Below are 17,522 nucleotides of genomic sequence, written 5' to 3'. Positions count from 1 at the left end.
TCCACACATACACGGAAACGCAAAATATCGCCTTCACGCTCACATGAAAAAACGAAAAATCGTAGGTATTTACGAACTTAAATACACACAACAAAAACAGTGCTATAAGGCAGTGCTTCTCAAACTGGGGGCCTAGAGGGCCGTGGCTATATTATTGGGAAGTCGTGAAATATTTATTTTCTTTAAGCTATTTTTTTTTTAAAAAAATCCTAATTATTTTCGAATTAAAATTAAGTGTCGTAGGTTATTTATTTATTAAATAACCGACAGTATCACTGTTAATAATTTATCTGTTTGAAATAGTACATGCAATTTTAATTTAAGTAAAAATAACTAATTATTTGTATTATAATTAACAAACCTTGACAGTTTTACATTAAATTTAGGGGGCCCCATGTCAAAAAAATTGAGAAGCAAGGCTAAAGGTACCAAAACACACATATAATAGGTGCTTACGAAAAAAAAACTAAAATCAGTGCACACACGCCCTTACACAAAAGTTGTAGAGTAACTCTAGTGGCCATTTTTTCGTATACGCAGTTTGCTTCCGACGCTATTAAACACACACAACAGTTAATATAATATAACACTATTACTGGTTGGTCCAACAGTGTTACAGTGATCGCATCATATCACTTATATTATATTGAATTATCACTTATAACCTAGTTTTTATTTTGCTACATCTGTTACAACTTACCGACTAAGATTTAATACCAAACGTTGTTATGCATTGCATACGTCATGTTTACTTGCTTACTTAGCCTAGTCGGTAGCTTTAATATTGATAGTGTTTATGTTTGAATATATTATGCATGATACAAAAATTCTAAGGACTATTATTTGAGTTACCTCAAAAATAAAGCTTTTTCACAAAAGATAAATTTTACTTCACATATACATATAATATCATTGATTTGAACTCGAGCTGATAAAGATGGCCGTCGACTTTAAACAGTAAGTAAAAGCTATTATTTTTTGATAAAATAAAAAAAAAACATAATAAAGGAAAAAGGAAAAATATTGTAGAACATTGTCGTGGTTTTTCGTATTTGTTCGGCGGCCCGTCACCACACCGTGCGCGTGGAATAGAAGGGAAAGGCGTATGTATTATATGCGAAATCGGCAAACAATAATCTTAAAATGTTGTACTTCGTAAAATACTGATGCAAAAAAAATAATATGCAGTCGCGCGCTGCACGTTAACGCTGTTGTTTCGTTTGTTTACTGTGTAGGAACAACACATTTTTTACGAGAAACCAATTTTTCCCTGTGTGAGTCATGAACACACGCAGGCACGTGTGTGCACAGGTTTTGGAAAACACGTTCGAGCCGAACACACAACGCCGACAGATTAAAAAATAATTGTTGGCGGTGGAGTAGTGAGCTATTAGGACGTGTTACCGTGACGTCCCCGTTCGTCTGAATCGCAACGTACCCTAAGCACCGACGACGACGACAACGATGCGTTGTTTGCCGGTCATCTGGTTGCCACTGGCCCTGGCCGTACTTATCACCAGCAGGTGTGCAATCGGCGCACCGACCAGGTCGCAGCTGCGACAGATGATCGCCATGATTCTATACGAGGACGTGCTGTACAATGACGTGCTGTCGGAGAAGGTGATACTGGATCTATCCGACAATTTGCCACCAGGGTTCAAAGAAACGGTGAAGAACCTCGAAAACGTAGACCCATTGGAGTCACTTTTCGCACTTAGCACACCACATGAGTACTATTCGGGCGACAACCTGAATCTGAGTGCGACCATCCTCGGGAAGTCGCTCACGTGCCTGATGCACAAGCGCGTGGCCTTCCATCTGTCGCTGACTATTGGGATGATTCAAAATAAAGAGAATCGGGTGAAATTTCAGATGCGGGCACGCGTATTCACGAACGCCATTCCCTACTACATCGACATGTCAGCAGCCATCTACAAAAAATATGACGAGCTGTTGGACGTGTATGACATGTTGCACGGCATGTTTTCATCGCTGGAAATAGTGGAGGACGCTGAGTATGAGGCTAACATCGAACAAATTAAAAAAAAAATGGTATTTCTGACCGGCGTCATCAAGTCGTCTTGCGTGGTCAACGAAATGAAACAGTACTGCAGTAGCCTCCAGCTGGAGAATTTAGAAAATTGCGCGGACAAGATTACTGAGGAAGATATCGTATCAGAATTGGATGTCAACACTTACGTAGCGACGCTAATGGAAAACGAGAACGACATATTTAATTTGTTTGACGAGATGGACGTGCTTAGAAGTATGCACATGGACGCGTGGAAGGTCTGGTTGAAAACACCGGATTTACCACCAGTCACTGAAACAGAAGAATTCATAAGGACGCCGCTGCCCAAGTACAGGGATGAAGTCGAAGAAATCATTGCAACTAGAGAGCTTGCTATTAAAGAGGAAAACGCTTTAGCACAAGCTATGGCTGAGAAAGCGACGAAGATATCTGTGGAAATAATAAAACCACCAGAGGAGGGAAAGCCACCTGCTGATTCACAGGCAGGACCGTCGGATGCAGCGACACCAGACTAAAACCTTTGGAATTCTATCGCGTTCGTCGAAGTTATTCACTCACTTATTAATTTTTGTAATTTATCACATTACGGTTATTTTAACCTTCTACAGGTATCATATACATATTATAATTATATCTTAGTTTTATATAAATAATAATGTTTTATTAATTATATCATTAAAATATTGTGTAAATGTCACTACATTTACCTAATATGTTTCATTTAAATAATTGCTGTTGAGCAAATATTAATAAACCATTTAGTTAAAAATCATAATTGTATACTTCAAAACCAATTGGATAATATTGATTTTTATAAAATAAATTCATACCGAATCACAGTAAAAATAAACCTTTTTTGGTCGATATCACGAAAATATTATATGATTCGTAATAATAATACACTCAATGTCCCAAACTTGCTAATTGCTATGTAGGTACGCTCGCGTTTTTTACTCTTGTTTTATCTACAGTTCACATTGTGTGTTTTTGTAATAAATGTTATACCTACGTATATAATCAGCTTTACATTACACATTACACAATTATAATAATATCATTGACTAAAATAACTGTCTTCGGATAATTTCTGAAATAAAACAAAGTCGCTTCTAAAACATCAAGGTCTAAGCCATCTATTACGGTGCTCTGACAAGTTTATTGCGGAAATGGGTGCAGAAAAATCTGACTCACTACAGATATAGACGCCGCCTAGACAATCTATTGACTATTTTTAGACTTCATTCTATTGCCCCTCCCCTTCAAAGCACCTCCAAATACTCAAACAGGCCTCACAGCCCCCTCTCTGAAAGCCACTTCCCATTAAACCAATATCATTCGACAACACTTTCTTTCTACAATTGGAAAATACAAATTATCGATTTAACTTAAAATTCACAATTAACAAACTACTTACCGAAGAATCGAATGAAATTGAAATCGGATTTAACATTTATGTGCAACGTTGCCATATTATGATTTAATTAACTATCCAACGACTTACCAAGTGGAATTTTTTGTTAGCGAAAACTTGAAGTGTAAAGAAAAATAATAAAAATCATAATAATATTATATAATATATTGTTAAAATACGTTGGATGTAATAAATGTGTAAGTACCCATATATTATATTTTTTTTTCACTCCATCAATTAAATTACAGCCTTCAGTATTTTAATTAATCAACTGCTATAATCAAATTAAATGTGTGATAAAAATATTATAACAATATTGCTTTATAAATAATGGGCTGATAAATAAATCGAATCTACTAAAATGTATTCGATGTATTTTTTGTATACCTTTAAGTTTTATTTGAAACTTGTTGACATATGTCCAAGAAAATAATATGCATGGGTATAGGTTACGTAAAAATATGAAAATACCTATATAAACAATAATAATGTTAATATTTGTTAATATTTTACAGCCTTAGATAGTTATTCAAAAACCATAAATTATTTAAAACATTAGTTAACAATGTAATATTAACTAAAAACATAACAAATGTAATTCCAAATAGATTTAACGCTTTAACTATAGGCGATGGGTTTGAAGAAACCTGCGTTTAAAATCAGTGTTTCAGTGTTTGCGTATGAAATAACTTCAAAGGTATTAAATAAATAATGGGTGCTACAGGTGGTTAAAGTTACTGAAAATAATATGAATTGTGCGTCATTCGCAAGAAATTATAATAGCCTATTTAGAATTTAAGTGAAATATTTTATACCATAAACATCTGATTATGAATTATTTATTTTGGACGATTTTTTTGAAGTTTGTATAGTATTTTGTAATGCGATTCTGTATACGGGGGGCAGAAAGTTTATTGTTTAACTTATAACTTTTGGTTCCGTAAAGCTTTCCTCGAGACATAACAATGTAAATGTATTCCTATAAATTCGAATAACTTTCGGTATGTCATTTAAGTTTAATTTAAGTGTATATTATAGTAGGTAACTATATTCTTTATCCGATTAATATTTTCGAGTGGCTTTCAAGAGTCATTTATGGTTGTAGTTGTATTTGCTATATTTTAAAATATTAAGAATTTTTTGGTCATAGTTTAATCTTATTTCCTATGTAAAGTAGGTACCTGATAAAAGTCATAATAATATATTGCCACATTTACGATATAGGCGTCCGACATAAGATCATAATAAGGACCGTTTTTTTACGTTATAAATTTTCTTCATTATTAACCCTCGGCCGCGAAAGCCATTGAAGCTTACAAGTTTAGATCACATAAGTTTACATGGAGATAATACCATTAATAATCTCATACATTGATTAGTTTTATCATTTATCTATTAATTTTGAGGATATGATGAATTCGACGACTATTGACTTTATTGAATCTCGAGAGTTGATATAAGTGATAATAATATATATGGAGATAATAAATGTTCTGTGAGATTGGCTTTTCTCCTGTACCTACTCAATAACTCATCTCAAGTTATTATATAATATTGTTCTAATTCAAATGTATGCAACAGGTATTTTAATTGTACCTATCGGATTTTATAAAAAGCTCTATACTCTACCACATATTACATTTTGTTCTAATTCAAAATATGTATGCAACAGGTATTTTAATTGTACCTTTCGGGCTACATCCACCCGTATATTTGATAATGATTAAAGTAACTAGGTAAGTCGTAAAAGTTTGCAACTGTCTGTGGATGAATATAAGTAGGCGTAATACCTAATATCATCTATATCATTAATCGTATTATAAATGAAAAGTATTTTGAATCAATGGTAATTTCAAATGTCCCACGACAATAAGTCTGTTCATTTTCCCTCGAGTCGCAAAGTTAATAGGCACACAGGTCCCTTTGAAATTATTTTCTTCCACATTGAACAATACAAAATATGCGTAAGTCACGTACACAGCACACTACACAGCCGAGTGTGTCGTACGGTATTTTATAATTGTATAATATGTTTATTGTGCGCGGCGGCCCGTTGTTCGACGTTCACTAAACAAATATAATGTTAAGTATACATCATATTATTATGTATACAATCTTGTGTCGCTGCACGCATATGTTTTAAAGGCAAAAAAAATGGTACAAGTTGATGAAATTGAATTTAAAAAAATCTAAAACTATGTTTCTTCATTTTTTTCTGACATATTTTGCGTGACAATCTTAAATTTTGAATATTTTATAAATTACTAGCCTATATTAAATCGTTTTAAAAATAATTTACCCATATGAGTGCATAATATTGTAGATTATAATATTCATGTTTAAAATGATTGAATATATATTTACACTTAGAATTTAAACAATAATAATAATAATAATACACAAATAATTTCATTCGTTATTACAATTTATATAAATATATAATATAATATAATATATACTTTATAAAATTCAGACAGAAAAGTTCTTAATTTTATTAAAATACTAATAATAAATTATCAAAAAAAATTAATGGTATCGTTGTTATTTTATAAAATACTTGATTGCGATATGGTAAATTGGTAACATATTTTACAGTCTTCTCTTTGACAAAATGGTAACATTCACGTCTTAAACGTACAAAATATGCATGTACAAATTTGTATGTTGCATCAATAATATAACAAAGAGATAAAAGCACGATCTTGGACTACGGGTGTTCATAATATTCTAAAAAACTTCCTTTCGAAAATCAAATCCAAATTGATCGCATTTAACTCTCAAAAGTCTACCGAGTTGTGGTGGACCGCAATAAAACACTGTGATTTTTCCTTTCTTTTGGTCTAATAACTGCTTGAACACTTTATCCCAGTTTGGCCTGCCCGCGTTTGTTCTGGTCTTCAAACCCGTGATAAAATCTCGTTTTTCCTAAAAATCAATCGATATTTCATATTTAGTTCACGTTTTTAGTTAATCATCATTATTTATATATTATAATAATAATAAAATTATTGAACAAATCGATTATAACGATGTTATTATTAGCGATTCTCACCTTTTCGTGCAACAAATCCAAAGCTAATTGGAGTCCGACGGCTTTCATGTCGGTTTTTTGCAAGGCTGACGTTATATACATGTGCATCTCTAGGAACCTCTCCATGGCCCCGCCGAGCTCAGCCTGTTCAATTTCCAGTTGTGACAGTAAATTCACGAACCACTCAAACGATCGTTGATCGCGATTAATCCAAAAGAAATCGACCTGTGCGCGACGGGGAAATAATAAAACATAATAATGATATCATAATATTACATCCTACACCTACCGAACACAAAAATAATATTATCATATTATGCGTAATAATCTAGATCTATTTCGCCTCACCTTCCTGAGATGCATCACCGTGGGTGGTATTTCACTCGCCCACGTGTATTTGCACTTCGGACACGTGTGCCGGGCTTTCCAGTATCGGTGCATGATTGATTGTAATATGGAAGCGAACGGTGTGACACCGATGCCCGTGGCTATCATCACGGCGTGCTGGGCCCGGAATATGTGACTGGACGGTGCGCCGTACGGGCCGACCAGATAGATCTAACGATTAAAAAAGAGAGAGAAATAAAACGTCATTCGGTGTACCGTGAAAGCATAACCCGACATCACACTCACCTCTAGTGGTTTGCCGACAGGATAATTTATGGGTGACTGACTACTGTTGTCTTCTTTAGACCTTTCCTTCAACTTGTTTTCATTGGTCACAAACTCCATGCTGCCCATGTTGGACGACTGAAACAGTACGAATAACGTTTAGAACGATAATATGTTAATCGGTCGTGATACACCCGCTGATAGTAAGGCTTACCGTTTCTATTGTGATACTATATGACGAGACTTTGGTTTCGCAATTTTCTAAGCTCGGCGTCTTGAACGCTATGATGGTCGGCTTGTGTCTCATGTAACGGAAACTTTGAGCCAATGACTTGTTTTGGGGGCTTAGATATGCCAAACCTAGAGATTGAAGTCTTGCTCTCTTCATTTGACATTCGTCGAAACTCTTCTCGGATTCAGATCGCATGTAAGTTCGTAAACTGAAAATGTACACTCATAAGTTTTAATTAAGTTTTCATTATGTATGTCATTGATGAAATATAAAATATTTATCACATACGCTAATAGACGTTCTCTCTTTTTAATACGATTTTCCATATCAGGCATGGACAACGATTTTGACAGTGGGGCCTTGTTGATCAAAACAAGTTTGTGGAGATTGGTGTTTTGTACCTTTTTCACTGATTTTCTCACTTCTAATAATTCATGAATTAATATTTACAATAATTTCGTATTTTTTTAATTTTACACTAACTAATGAATTACATTAATCTAGAAACATTATAGCATTTTATATTACCCATTGGAGTTTTTGAATTACCAGAAGTGCCATCGTTTTCCGAACCTCTAATTTGAAAGTCTTCTGGTAAACTGCTAAAACTCTGATTTGTATAACTAAAATCACCACCTTTTTTATATTTTCCTTTGGCAGAATCCTCCACAGTTCTTCCGGAAAATGTTCTCTGAAGAGACCTATGACATTTTTGTACATAACATCATGATTAATTTATGAGTATAACTTGTTGTTTTGAAAAAGCGTAACACATACGTTTGTAGTTTTTTTATTTTTGAAGATTCTATAGTATCTACAGATGAAGTTTTGCTATTAACGGAATCAGGCAGTTCTTCGTTAAGTAAATGTAACTTATGCTGTTCTTCTTCGAAATATGAATACAATCGATTTGTCCATTCTCCAACTCCACGGATATGTAACCACATATAGTCTGTACAAAAAAAGTTGTTTACTTCTATACTTTAAAAATGCAGTCATGCAAATCACATTTTTATACAAACATTTACCTTCTTGTTCAGGAGCACTACTTATAGTAAATGGATGCCATTCATACTTGGCTATTGCCGGTATATTCACGAAAACATAGTCACCAGGGTGGAAATCAAAATGTGGTGGTCTTTTAATTACCAAATGCGTGACTTTAGACGGTAAAAGTAGACCAGAACTGATGTACGTTTTTCCGTGTTCGGAACGCATCAATGAGAAACGGTAAAAACGTTCACACAAGTATAATAATCCGGGAATGATCAACCATTTCCAAAAGTTTGGACAGTGAAGAATCAAGAGTAAGTAAAAAGGCACGTACAGTAAGTGAGTCCAATAAAATATCTGAAAAACAACAGTAAATTGAAATGTAAAAATATAATAGATAATCTAGGGAAATAAACAGTTTTCCGATTTTCATTACTAACCTCGAAGCATCCTCCTCGGCGAACGAATGGCTGCGAACAAATGAACATCACAAACAGAATAATGATTAGCAATACACCCGTGGGATTGGCAAATCCAGATATGAGGCCGAAGAGTCCCGGGTCGGTGGTAAATAGCCATTCAGACACTGTGAATCCTTCGTAGTTCAAGTTTGGATCATATATTATGACGGTACCTGTGAGTAAAAATAGTGCGAGAACAGTTATAATCAAATGGCAACGGCAAAATTTATAAACCGTGTAAAATGAATAACTTACTGAAATTTAGTAGATGCATAAATGTATGAAGGATACTATAACCAAATATGAAAAACCCCGTGATCTTATGAAAATATATATGTTGGTCCAAAGGCAAAAACAATGAGAATCCACGGGTTCTGAGGAACGTAATACAATGCCTTAACATGAGAACCAACACAAAAGTACAATTGAAGTTCAAACACTGACCTGCAAATCAATATAAAATAACAAAATAGATTCATACATAATACCTAGTACCTATATAACTAATGCATACAATATTATGCACAACAACGATTTATATACCTATAATTTGCAATAAAATTTAATATAGACGAAGAAAAATATTTCCATTGTAGTCCAAGGTAGGAACGATAAATATGTTATTTAATCTGCTTTGATTTAAAAATGAAAATGCTTAGATCTTTCTTTCTTTTTTAATCGTTCTTTTCATCTTGGGGGTTTTAAACGATCGACTAGCTAAGTTGGACAGCTCAAAATTAAATACAAATTCTGATTTAATTATGACCGTTTTGAGGAGTAAATTACAGGCAATTTTCCAAGTCAATCCTAGTCATTTAAATATGTGTGTAGTACTAAGTTACTGTACGTATTAGGTTAGTGATCATTATAGTGTGTGTGATTGAAGTGTAAAATAAACAACAGAGCGTGCAACCAATAATGCTCTACAAATTATTAACTATTTTGCTTATCTATTGCCTTTATTTATTTTATCTATCAATTTAGTATGGACATATTCTATGAAAATTAATTTTTGTATTTCCAATAATATGAGCGGTTTGAGAGTAAAAACTCCTATATTATCAATTTCATAGAAGAGAAGTCAATCTATGCCCGTTTAAAAGTTAATTTTCGATGTTTCAATTACTAAACCTAATAATTCAAATTCAAAAAATAAAATATCACTAGTTTTTGAGCTAAATATTGGAAATTGAAAATAAAATATCGAAAATCAACTAATTTAAACTTCTTCTCTTAAATGAGTTAGATTTGTATAATATGTATTCATACTATGATGTCGTTCAGTAAGCTTTATATTATTGGAAATACAAAACTACGTGTGTAAAAGCCCTGCGTTATTCATTTTGGCATATACGTACACAATCACTCACACTATATTAGTGATCGCTTAATACGCATACATTTACACGGCCCGCATGCAAACATACAAAGAAAATTGCCTACTTTGAACTCCTTAAAAACGGTCGGTATTGATACCCCTTAAAATTGTCTAACTACCTATGTCTACCTAATTTTAACTAACCTATTTATGCGATAAAATTTCTGAAAACATAATATTTGAATCCATCATAAAGTAGACTTCAAGCGAAATTCTCGCATTTTTTGATTGCTTTTTCATCTGCATATTATTAACATTTTAAAATTCTTAATACTTCAAATTTATAAATCTAATAATGAAGCGTGTTAAAAAAAGCGTTTTTTAGTAAAGTTCATTAGGAATCGAAATATGTTTTCATAAGTTGTATCCAATTGCTAGGATAGTTGGTACGATTGACTTATGATACATGTGTAGATATAATTGGTTGAAAACAAAGCCGGAGCCAACACCTGCACGTGTCTCCGTCTTACAAACGTATGACATGGCAAATTGTACGTTCACAATAATCTATTTTACTCTGTTATGTATAAAATTAAGAGTGAATTTAAGCTTACAAAATTTATAGGTAAGACTATCAACCAAGGCATCTCGGTGAATTTCATTGATATTTTAATTGCAAAACAATTTACGAGCATTTTTAAAACTGTACATTTTTTGTTAATATTTTAAAATAATCATAACATGCTTTAAAATTAAAATATCAATTAAATTCTCGGAGAAAAGTGTCTCATCAACATTACATTATAATATGAAAGGTCGACTCTAATTTCAAAACAACATACTTAGGTAGTAAAATTATACATAATATTGTGAACATAAAATTTGCCTCGTTGATAAAAGATGTCCATAAGACAGATAAAACACGTAATGCGTGGGCGTGACGTCATCTCGACGTGAATTCTCCGCCCCCGCAATCATTAGTATCGGGCATTGGCTGAGGTAATATCATTATTATTTTCAGCAGCGGCAAAAATCTACAGCATCAGCCGGTCCCTTGACACAGACAAAGTCTATAATATAGTGCACGCCTATGCCTAATATAGTGTTGTAATATAATCAGACGGGCCTTTGCAGCCCTGGACGCGGACGAGGTACAACGATCAAGGGGGCGTACGATACAGTAAATCGTGTCGAATGGCTTACCACAGGCTCGAGCGAGAATCGTGTAGATGTTGGAATTGCGATATTGATAGATTCTGGTCCCGAACAGCAACGCGTTGACGAGTACGTAGACCGCCAGGAATATCAGATAGACGTAGTTGTTGCGCATGTACGGCAACGTCAGCTGGTACGGACGCAGAGCCGTGATTTTTCCCCAGACGGAGGCTGGCGGCTGTTTCGGCTTTGGCGGCACTAACCAGCGGTCTATGCTGCAGAAAAAAAACAGTAGTGCGTTTTTATCAACGAGTGTTTCGATGGTGTTTCACGCGCCGGTCGACGGGCCCCTGTATAATACGGGGTTGTACAGACCGAAGAGTTTGATATAAGAACGATAATAATGAATAATAAATAATAATAATGAAAAATAAATAATAATATAATAATATATTGTATACCGCAGTCGTCGTGTTAATCACAGGCACTATGAGACGATGAAAGAAGAAAACCACGGTTTTAAGGGAGAGTATATCTAATTTTAATTACTCAGGAGTCAGGATCAAGGCTGGGTTACAAGTTAAATTTTAAGATTAGTAAATATATTAACGAGTTAATAAGTTAGAAGTTAAGTGATTTTAACTTAAATTACTAGATCGGTGTTTTAATTGACTCAACAAATTTCCTCATTGCCTCTGCATTAACTTAAAATCAACTCATATTTTTTCCCCGATTAAGTTAATTTTATATCTCGTATATATTTAAATCTTATATCTTAAATTCCTTTACAATTGTACATAATTCAAATAAAGCATTATTGAGAACAATTCGATAAGCACGCAGACTTATTTGCACTACGCAGGACAAACAACTAACAAATGAATCTTATTTTACCCTTTTCTCAGATGACGATTGACACGAATATGTAAATAATATTTATACGTTTGGTAAAACTAATATACCTTAAAATAGTTTGAAAACATCCATGGAAACTTTTTCAACCCCAAACATGGTGAACGAGTAGTTACTTTACATTTGTTTAATTCATAGTTCCCACTCTATAGTACTATAGAAATCTGTAGTATTAGGAGGAAGTTTTTTAATTTAATTTTTATGTTTTTGATATTGATAGGCACTTCAAGTGTTTATATTTTAAAGAACTATTATATTATTATAATAACATGAATTCTTGAAAATAAAAAAATATATTAAAACCCATGAAGAATCATTTTTTCTCAATACTTTTAATAATAGTTCATCGTACATATACCTTAATTTTAAGTTTGAACCATGTAGTTAAAATAAGTGAATTACGGACAGCTGCAATTTTACCATAATAATAATCTACATCGTATTATACATATAGGTTGGTATCTCGATAAACGTGTAAGACAGAAACAACATGAAACAACCAATTTTCAGTAGCGCCCTTGAGGCGAAAAATAATTAAATATTAACAACTAATATACATATTAAGTAAATTACAATATTTAAAAAATATTTTATGTTTTTTTAACAGATTAATATGTCCCCCGACCAATGAAACAAAATGAAACAAAATTTATTTTTGAAAAAAAATCAATAATTAATTGTTTTCTTTTTAGTTTACATTCATTTGGATTTTCCCTAAAAAAATATATAAGTACCTCATATATTTGAAAACGTTTATTCGTAATTGATTTAAGTTTTTCGCACGTTTCAAAAACGAAAGCAACACTAATTCATATTATTTTACTTAACGTTCACGAAAGCCATCGACCTGGGCGTAATTTTATGGGTGAACTGGTGTGAACTCGAAAACACGAGACTCTTATATTATGTTAATATACCAGCCCGGCCGACACATAGACTGAAATATGAATTATCTATATTACGCTGCAGACGTCTATAATAATGCTTGCTGTACTACAGCTATTGTACGGAATGATATTATTATTATTATTATGTGCGTTTCGATGATAAAAAAAAATATTACTTTTTATTCGTTCGAGTGGTCGTGTGTAAATAATAAAAAAAAATGATTATATAACAATATACAATGCGGACGGATATTATTATTATATTTTTTTGGAAGGTGCCTGCCTATATATAATACTTCTTCAAAAATACAAACGACGGCCCGTCATGTTACCTTATCGACAGATTTTCCAATAACCCGTTGTGTTTTTGTAATTGATTCTTGAGAGCTTCGTACGTAATGGCACCCCTCGACTCGCTGTCGGCGTCTTCGAACAACGCCATCGTCAGGTCTTCCACTTGATCTTCCGAAAACTGCATTCCGTTTTCCTCCATACACGCACGCATCACGTGCTGTAATTCCCGGTGCTGTATAAGACCATCGCCTGGACAACAAAAAATTTCACCGTCAGATTTATTACCGTTGTTATTTTTTATTTCGTCTATCCTGCAGCTCCGGACGAATATAATATTTCAATCGTTCAAACGCCCGATTTTTCATTTTTACCTCTCGTTTTTTTTTTGTTTTTATAAAATAATTGTAAAGATGAAATCTAATTTCCCGGTTTGCCGCCAATAACGACGGTCGTTTTTAGTTTTCAAACCGTCGTTAGTTTAACGTGGACTACGCGTCACATTGAAATTAAAAATTGGAAATTAACAAATTATTGTTTTTAATTTTTATGGAATTGAAAAATTACGGAAAATACGACAAATGTCTTTACTATTTTTTTTTTCGTTTTGAAATTTTAAAATATATTTCCCATGAGATCAAAAACAAGAACTGAATAAAATTTTATTTTATGAGTATTGTCACTATACTTATTATAGTACAGATAAAAAATATGATATGAAAATATGATAATATTATCATAAGTGTAATCAATAGTTCACAGTTATGCTATTTTTGATACGATTATTCTAATACAATATAATAATAATATGCAGAACATAATAAACATACCATCCAAGTCGTAAACTTTAAACAGAAATCGAATTTTGTCGTCTGGCGTTTGTCCTGCAAATTGGTGCATTGCATCAAGGAACTCGTGTAACGATATTGACCCAGAGTTATCTTTGTCAAATATTTGAAATACACGTTCAGTGAAGAATGGCTAAAATTGTTTTCAAATAATTAGATTTTTTTAAATTTACATAAATGTATTTTATATCATAGCTAGTATATTATATTAAATAAATCTTAAAGACTTAAAATTACATTTTTAGCTGCCGTTCAGCTGCCTAATAACTTAATTTTGTAAATATCAATCATAGTTCGGTAGGTATTGTTTATAGAGTGTTGCAGTATATAGTTACAATGCATAGTTTCCAGTTTTATATTAATATTCAATTTTTCGAGTCAGTAAAATTATACACTGCGGTCAGTGTTTGGCAAGTTCCTTATAAAAAGGTTTTATTAATTCGTTCCGTTCTTTGTTCCTTAAAAAAAAAAGAATTCGTTCTTTTGTCGTTCCTTTAGAAAATGAACGAGTTCCTTTTTTAGTTCCAAATAAAATAAAAATTCTTATTTAATCACTTATGTTTTTTTTTTTTTTTCATGTGCATACTTCTTTAATTTTTAATTATAATATATAACTACAAGTATAGGTACATATTTTATAGTTTTATTTTGAGATTTTCTTCAAAATTTAATTGTTGGCCAACGTATGTCGATTGTCTTAACGGCGATACTCGATAACGATTACTAATTAGCAATATACATTATGCACATTAAAAAAAATCTAAATTTAAATTATTTACATAATTATCTGTGTAAATTATTGGAACTAGAAAGGAACGAACAATTTTGTTATTTTTCCTTGAAAAAAAGAACTAGTTCATTTCCTCGTTCTTTTTTTATAAAAAGAAATTCGTTCATCGTGCCGTTCTTTATAAAGGAATTCGTTCCAGGAATCCGTTCCTTTTGGAACTCGTTCCTTCCAAACACTGACTGCGGTGTATTTATATTTGCTCAACTTCAAGGCGTTTGCAATATTGCCGCTATAAATTACAATCATATAATTCCTAATAACATCGAAAAAACCACTGCCACGCAAATCACAGAGGTGAAATAATATAATGGTACAACGGCTCGGATTACAAATAATATTAATAATATGGACCATTGGTACCTACTATAATAATATATACGGACAAATATTTCGATCTTAAAATTGAAGGTGGGTTAACATTTTACGCTCCGGGCCAGAATCTATAACCGTGGTTCTATATCTATAAGTACGAATATTAAATAATATACGCCCATGATTATATGTTTACTTAATATTTGTGTATGGAATAAAATTAGATGCACCAAATTCACATCGCTATGGAATATATTAAACGAGTAGAACACCTCATACTTAATGGTAGGTATACAGCTGATGAAGTAGTTGTAGCATTATAGACAACTCGAATAATAATAAATCAAAACGTGTAACACTCAAAAATCATAACATAAATTATAATGTATGGGAGGGACTTTTCGTTTTTTTCGGACGGTTTCCGTTACCCGCGGCTTTCAGTTATACCGAGATGATGAGATTCTTCAGTGGAATGCTCAGATTTATTTAAAGGAGCTGGGAGAATATGCATTTTTGCACACTATTCTCAGACCACGTTGTATAGCGGTAAATAATATATAGGTACCTACTTTCATTGTTTAATCATTATACATTTTATATGACGAAAATAAGCCAAGTGGGGGAGGGGATATGCATCCGGACCACCACCCCTTATTTTGTTATTATAGGAATGGCCTATTCATTCTGATATTGTCTATGAGGATATGTCACCCTCACCTCTCCCGTGAGCATGCCCCCTCCGAGATTCGTATACATTATGATCTATTACAGTGGTCATAAACCCTTTTGACTCACGACCCACTTTTTTCGTAAACAAATGTTCGCGACCCATGTCAGCCTTGTCGGCCATAGAAGGAGAAAAGACTTAAGGTGCTAATTTTGCGTATTTTGTCGTGCATAGGTGCGCCCAAAACATTTCCAAAGAAGTTTCAATAAACATTTTTTTAAGTTTGGGATCACAAATAACTCAATTAATTGATTATATATGTCAGTAAACAATTTAACTGTCATATCTACTGTAAATGGTTGAACAATCCATTCATAATTTATAATTTTATAATCTTAATTTGTTTTTATTTTTAAAAAAGAAGACCTGCCGCGACCCCCTGGTTGAAGACCACTGATCTATTATAATTGTATTATAGTTACTGCGCTATTCCGTAAAAATAATAATATAATCGATAGAACTTACGTTTTTAGTGATTAAAATTTTGTTGAAATCGTCCCGTTTGATTTCCATTTCATCCCCGACAGTTTGTCTAAATAACTGTTCTAGCCACATCAGGTTTTCGCTGTCAAATCCTGATTTCACTCTAAACAGTAAGACATCAGTGGTTAATCAAATGCGTTTTTAAACAAAACATCAAGACAGAAAATAAAATATAAACTGTTTACAAAAATTCATAAAATAATCACAAACTCGCGTTTTTTCCCATAATGAGCTTTTTTTACAGTCGTCTTAAATAAGGTATCATAACAATTATTGAAGTAAAAATAATTACCTGCAAGAGTATGTAATCGTAGTTATCAAATCCATTGCTTGTGATGGCGTGATGATTCCGTCGGAATCCTTGTCAATAAGTCGAAATACTTTTTCGACGATCTAATTTGGAAAAATAAATAATAACAACAATGAATAAAAATTAACTCGCACCACTACTCTAATGTCTAAATTTTTTTTTGATAAAGTTTCGAATTAATGCAATTAAGGTTATTATTACAGTAAATACATTGGTTATATTGTTAATTATTATTAATCATTCCGACGAATTGTGTACCATTTCACTATACGCACTGCTGTGGGTCTGTACCACATTAATACTGTCACAATAATAATAATATGAACACAGCTGATTATAATAATAATAATAATAGTAATAATGTTAACAGTTGCGATAATGTTTATAATAATAAACTCGGATAATGGATATTTCCAGCGATCAGCGTTCACATGACGTAGGTGGTCGACATGTAAATATAGTATTTTTTTGCGAGCTTGTATTATAATATGCCAATTTTATTATTATTATTGGTATCGATATTATCATTTCTTCGGCTGTAAAATGTATTTGTGCCAATAGTGTGTGGCGTTTTAATGAACCGAAGAAACATAATATTATAGAAGATCTATTTCTCAGGGTCATAAAAAAATCACCGAGCATACGAATTTAAACAGTTTCGTGTAATCGTGTAGGTATTTAAAAGAAAGTCACAATAATTTTTTACAACTAAATTAT

The 17,522-nt window shown here is 32.6% G+C and overlaps 2 protein-coding genes across 3 annotated transcripts in view; one reads left to right on the top strand and one right to left on the bottom strand.

The window, feature by feature from the left end:
* The first annotated feature begins 1,236 nt into the window (after nucleotides 1–1,236).
* Nucleotides 1,237–3,778, top strand: LOC132952059 (uncharacterized). Its single transcript, XM_061024189.1, has one exon. It carries the CDS (start codon nucleotides 1,465–1,467, stop codon nucleotides 2,545–2,547), a length of 1,083 nt encoding a protein of 360 aa, XP_060880172.1. The 5' UTR covers nucleotides 1,237–1,464; the 3' UTR covers nucleotides 2,548–3,778.
* Nucleotides 3,779–5,753: 1,975 nt separating this feature from the next.
* Nucleotides 5,754–17,522, bottom strand: part of LOC132952455 (NADPH oxidase 5) — a 92,646-nt gene continuing 80,877 nt past the window's right edge. The window contains exons 5-20 of one of the 2 annotated variants that reach the window (XM_061024767.1): nucleotides 16,788–16,888; nucleotides 16,478–16,598; nucleotides 14,166–14,316; nucleotides 13,377–13,587; nucleotides 11,294–11,520; nucleotides 9,028–9,216; nucleotides 8,752–8,945; nucleotides 8,347–8,668; nucleotides 8,096–8,270; nucleotides 7,868–8,019; nucleotides 7,607–7,742; nucleotides 7,301–7,526; nucleotides 7,108–7,224; nucleotides 6,823–7,032; nucleotides 6,496–6,699; nucleotides 5,754–6,368 (exon numbers count right to left, since the gene is read on the bottom strand). In XM_061024767.1, coding sequence (XP_060880750.1) covers nucleotides 6,171–6,368; nucleotides 6,496–6,699; nucleotides 6,823–7,032; nucleotides 7,108–7,224; nucleotides 7,301–7,526; nucleotides 7,607–7,742; nucleotides 7,868–8,019; nucleotides 8,096–8,270; nucleotides 8,347–8,668; nucleotides 8,752–8,945; nucleotides 9,028–9,216; nucleotides 11,294–11,520; nucleotides 13,377–13,587; nucleotides 14,166–14,316; nucleotides 16,478–16,598; nucleotides 16,788–16,888 — 2,934 coding nt within the window. In that variant the 3' untranslated portion in view covers nucleotides 5,754–6,170. Of the gene's footprint in view, nucleotides 6,369–6,495; nucleotides 6,700–6,822; nucleotides 7,033–7,107; nucleotides 7,225–7,300; nucleotides 7,527–7,606; nucleotides 7,743–7,846; nucleotides 8,020–8,095; nucleotides 8,271–8,346; nucleotides 8,669–8,751; nucleotides 8,946–9,027; nucleotides 9,217–11,293; nucleotides 11,521–13,376; nucleotides 13,588–14,165; nucleotides 14,317–16,477; nucleotides 16,599–16,787; nucleotides 16,889–17,522 lie in introns of both variants that reach the window. The other variant, XM_061024766.1, reaches the window with a different exon arrangement.

The sequence above is a fragment of the Metopolophium dirhodum genome, chromosome 9 (genome assembly GCF_019925205.1).
Source record: "Metopolophium dirhodum isolate CAU chromosome 9, ASM1992520v1, whole genome shotgun sequence".
Lineage (NCBI taxonomy): Eukaryota > Metazoa > Arthropoda > Insecta > Hemiptera > Aphididae > Metopolophium > Metopolophium dirhodum.
Note: the sequence above shows the minus strand (reverse complement) of the source record. Positions and strands in the feature narration are given on the sequence as shown.

What these genes read in the sequence shown, in the direction of transcription:
- LOC132952059 (XM_061024189.1), top strand. Translation starts at nt 1,465, where the DNA reads ATGCGTTGTTTGCCGGTCATCTGGTTGCCACTGGCCCTGGCCGTACTT.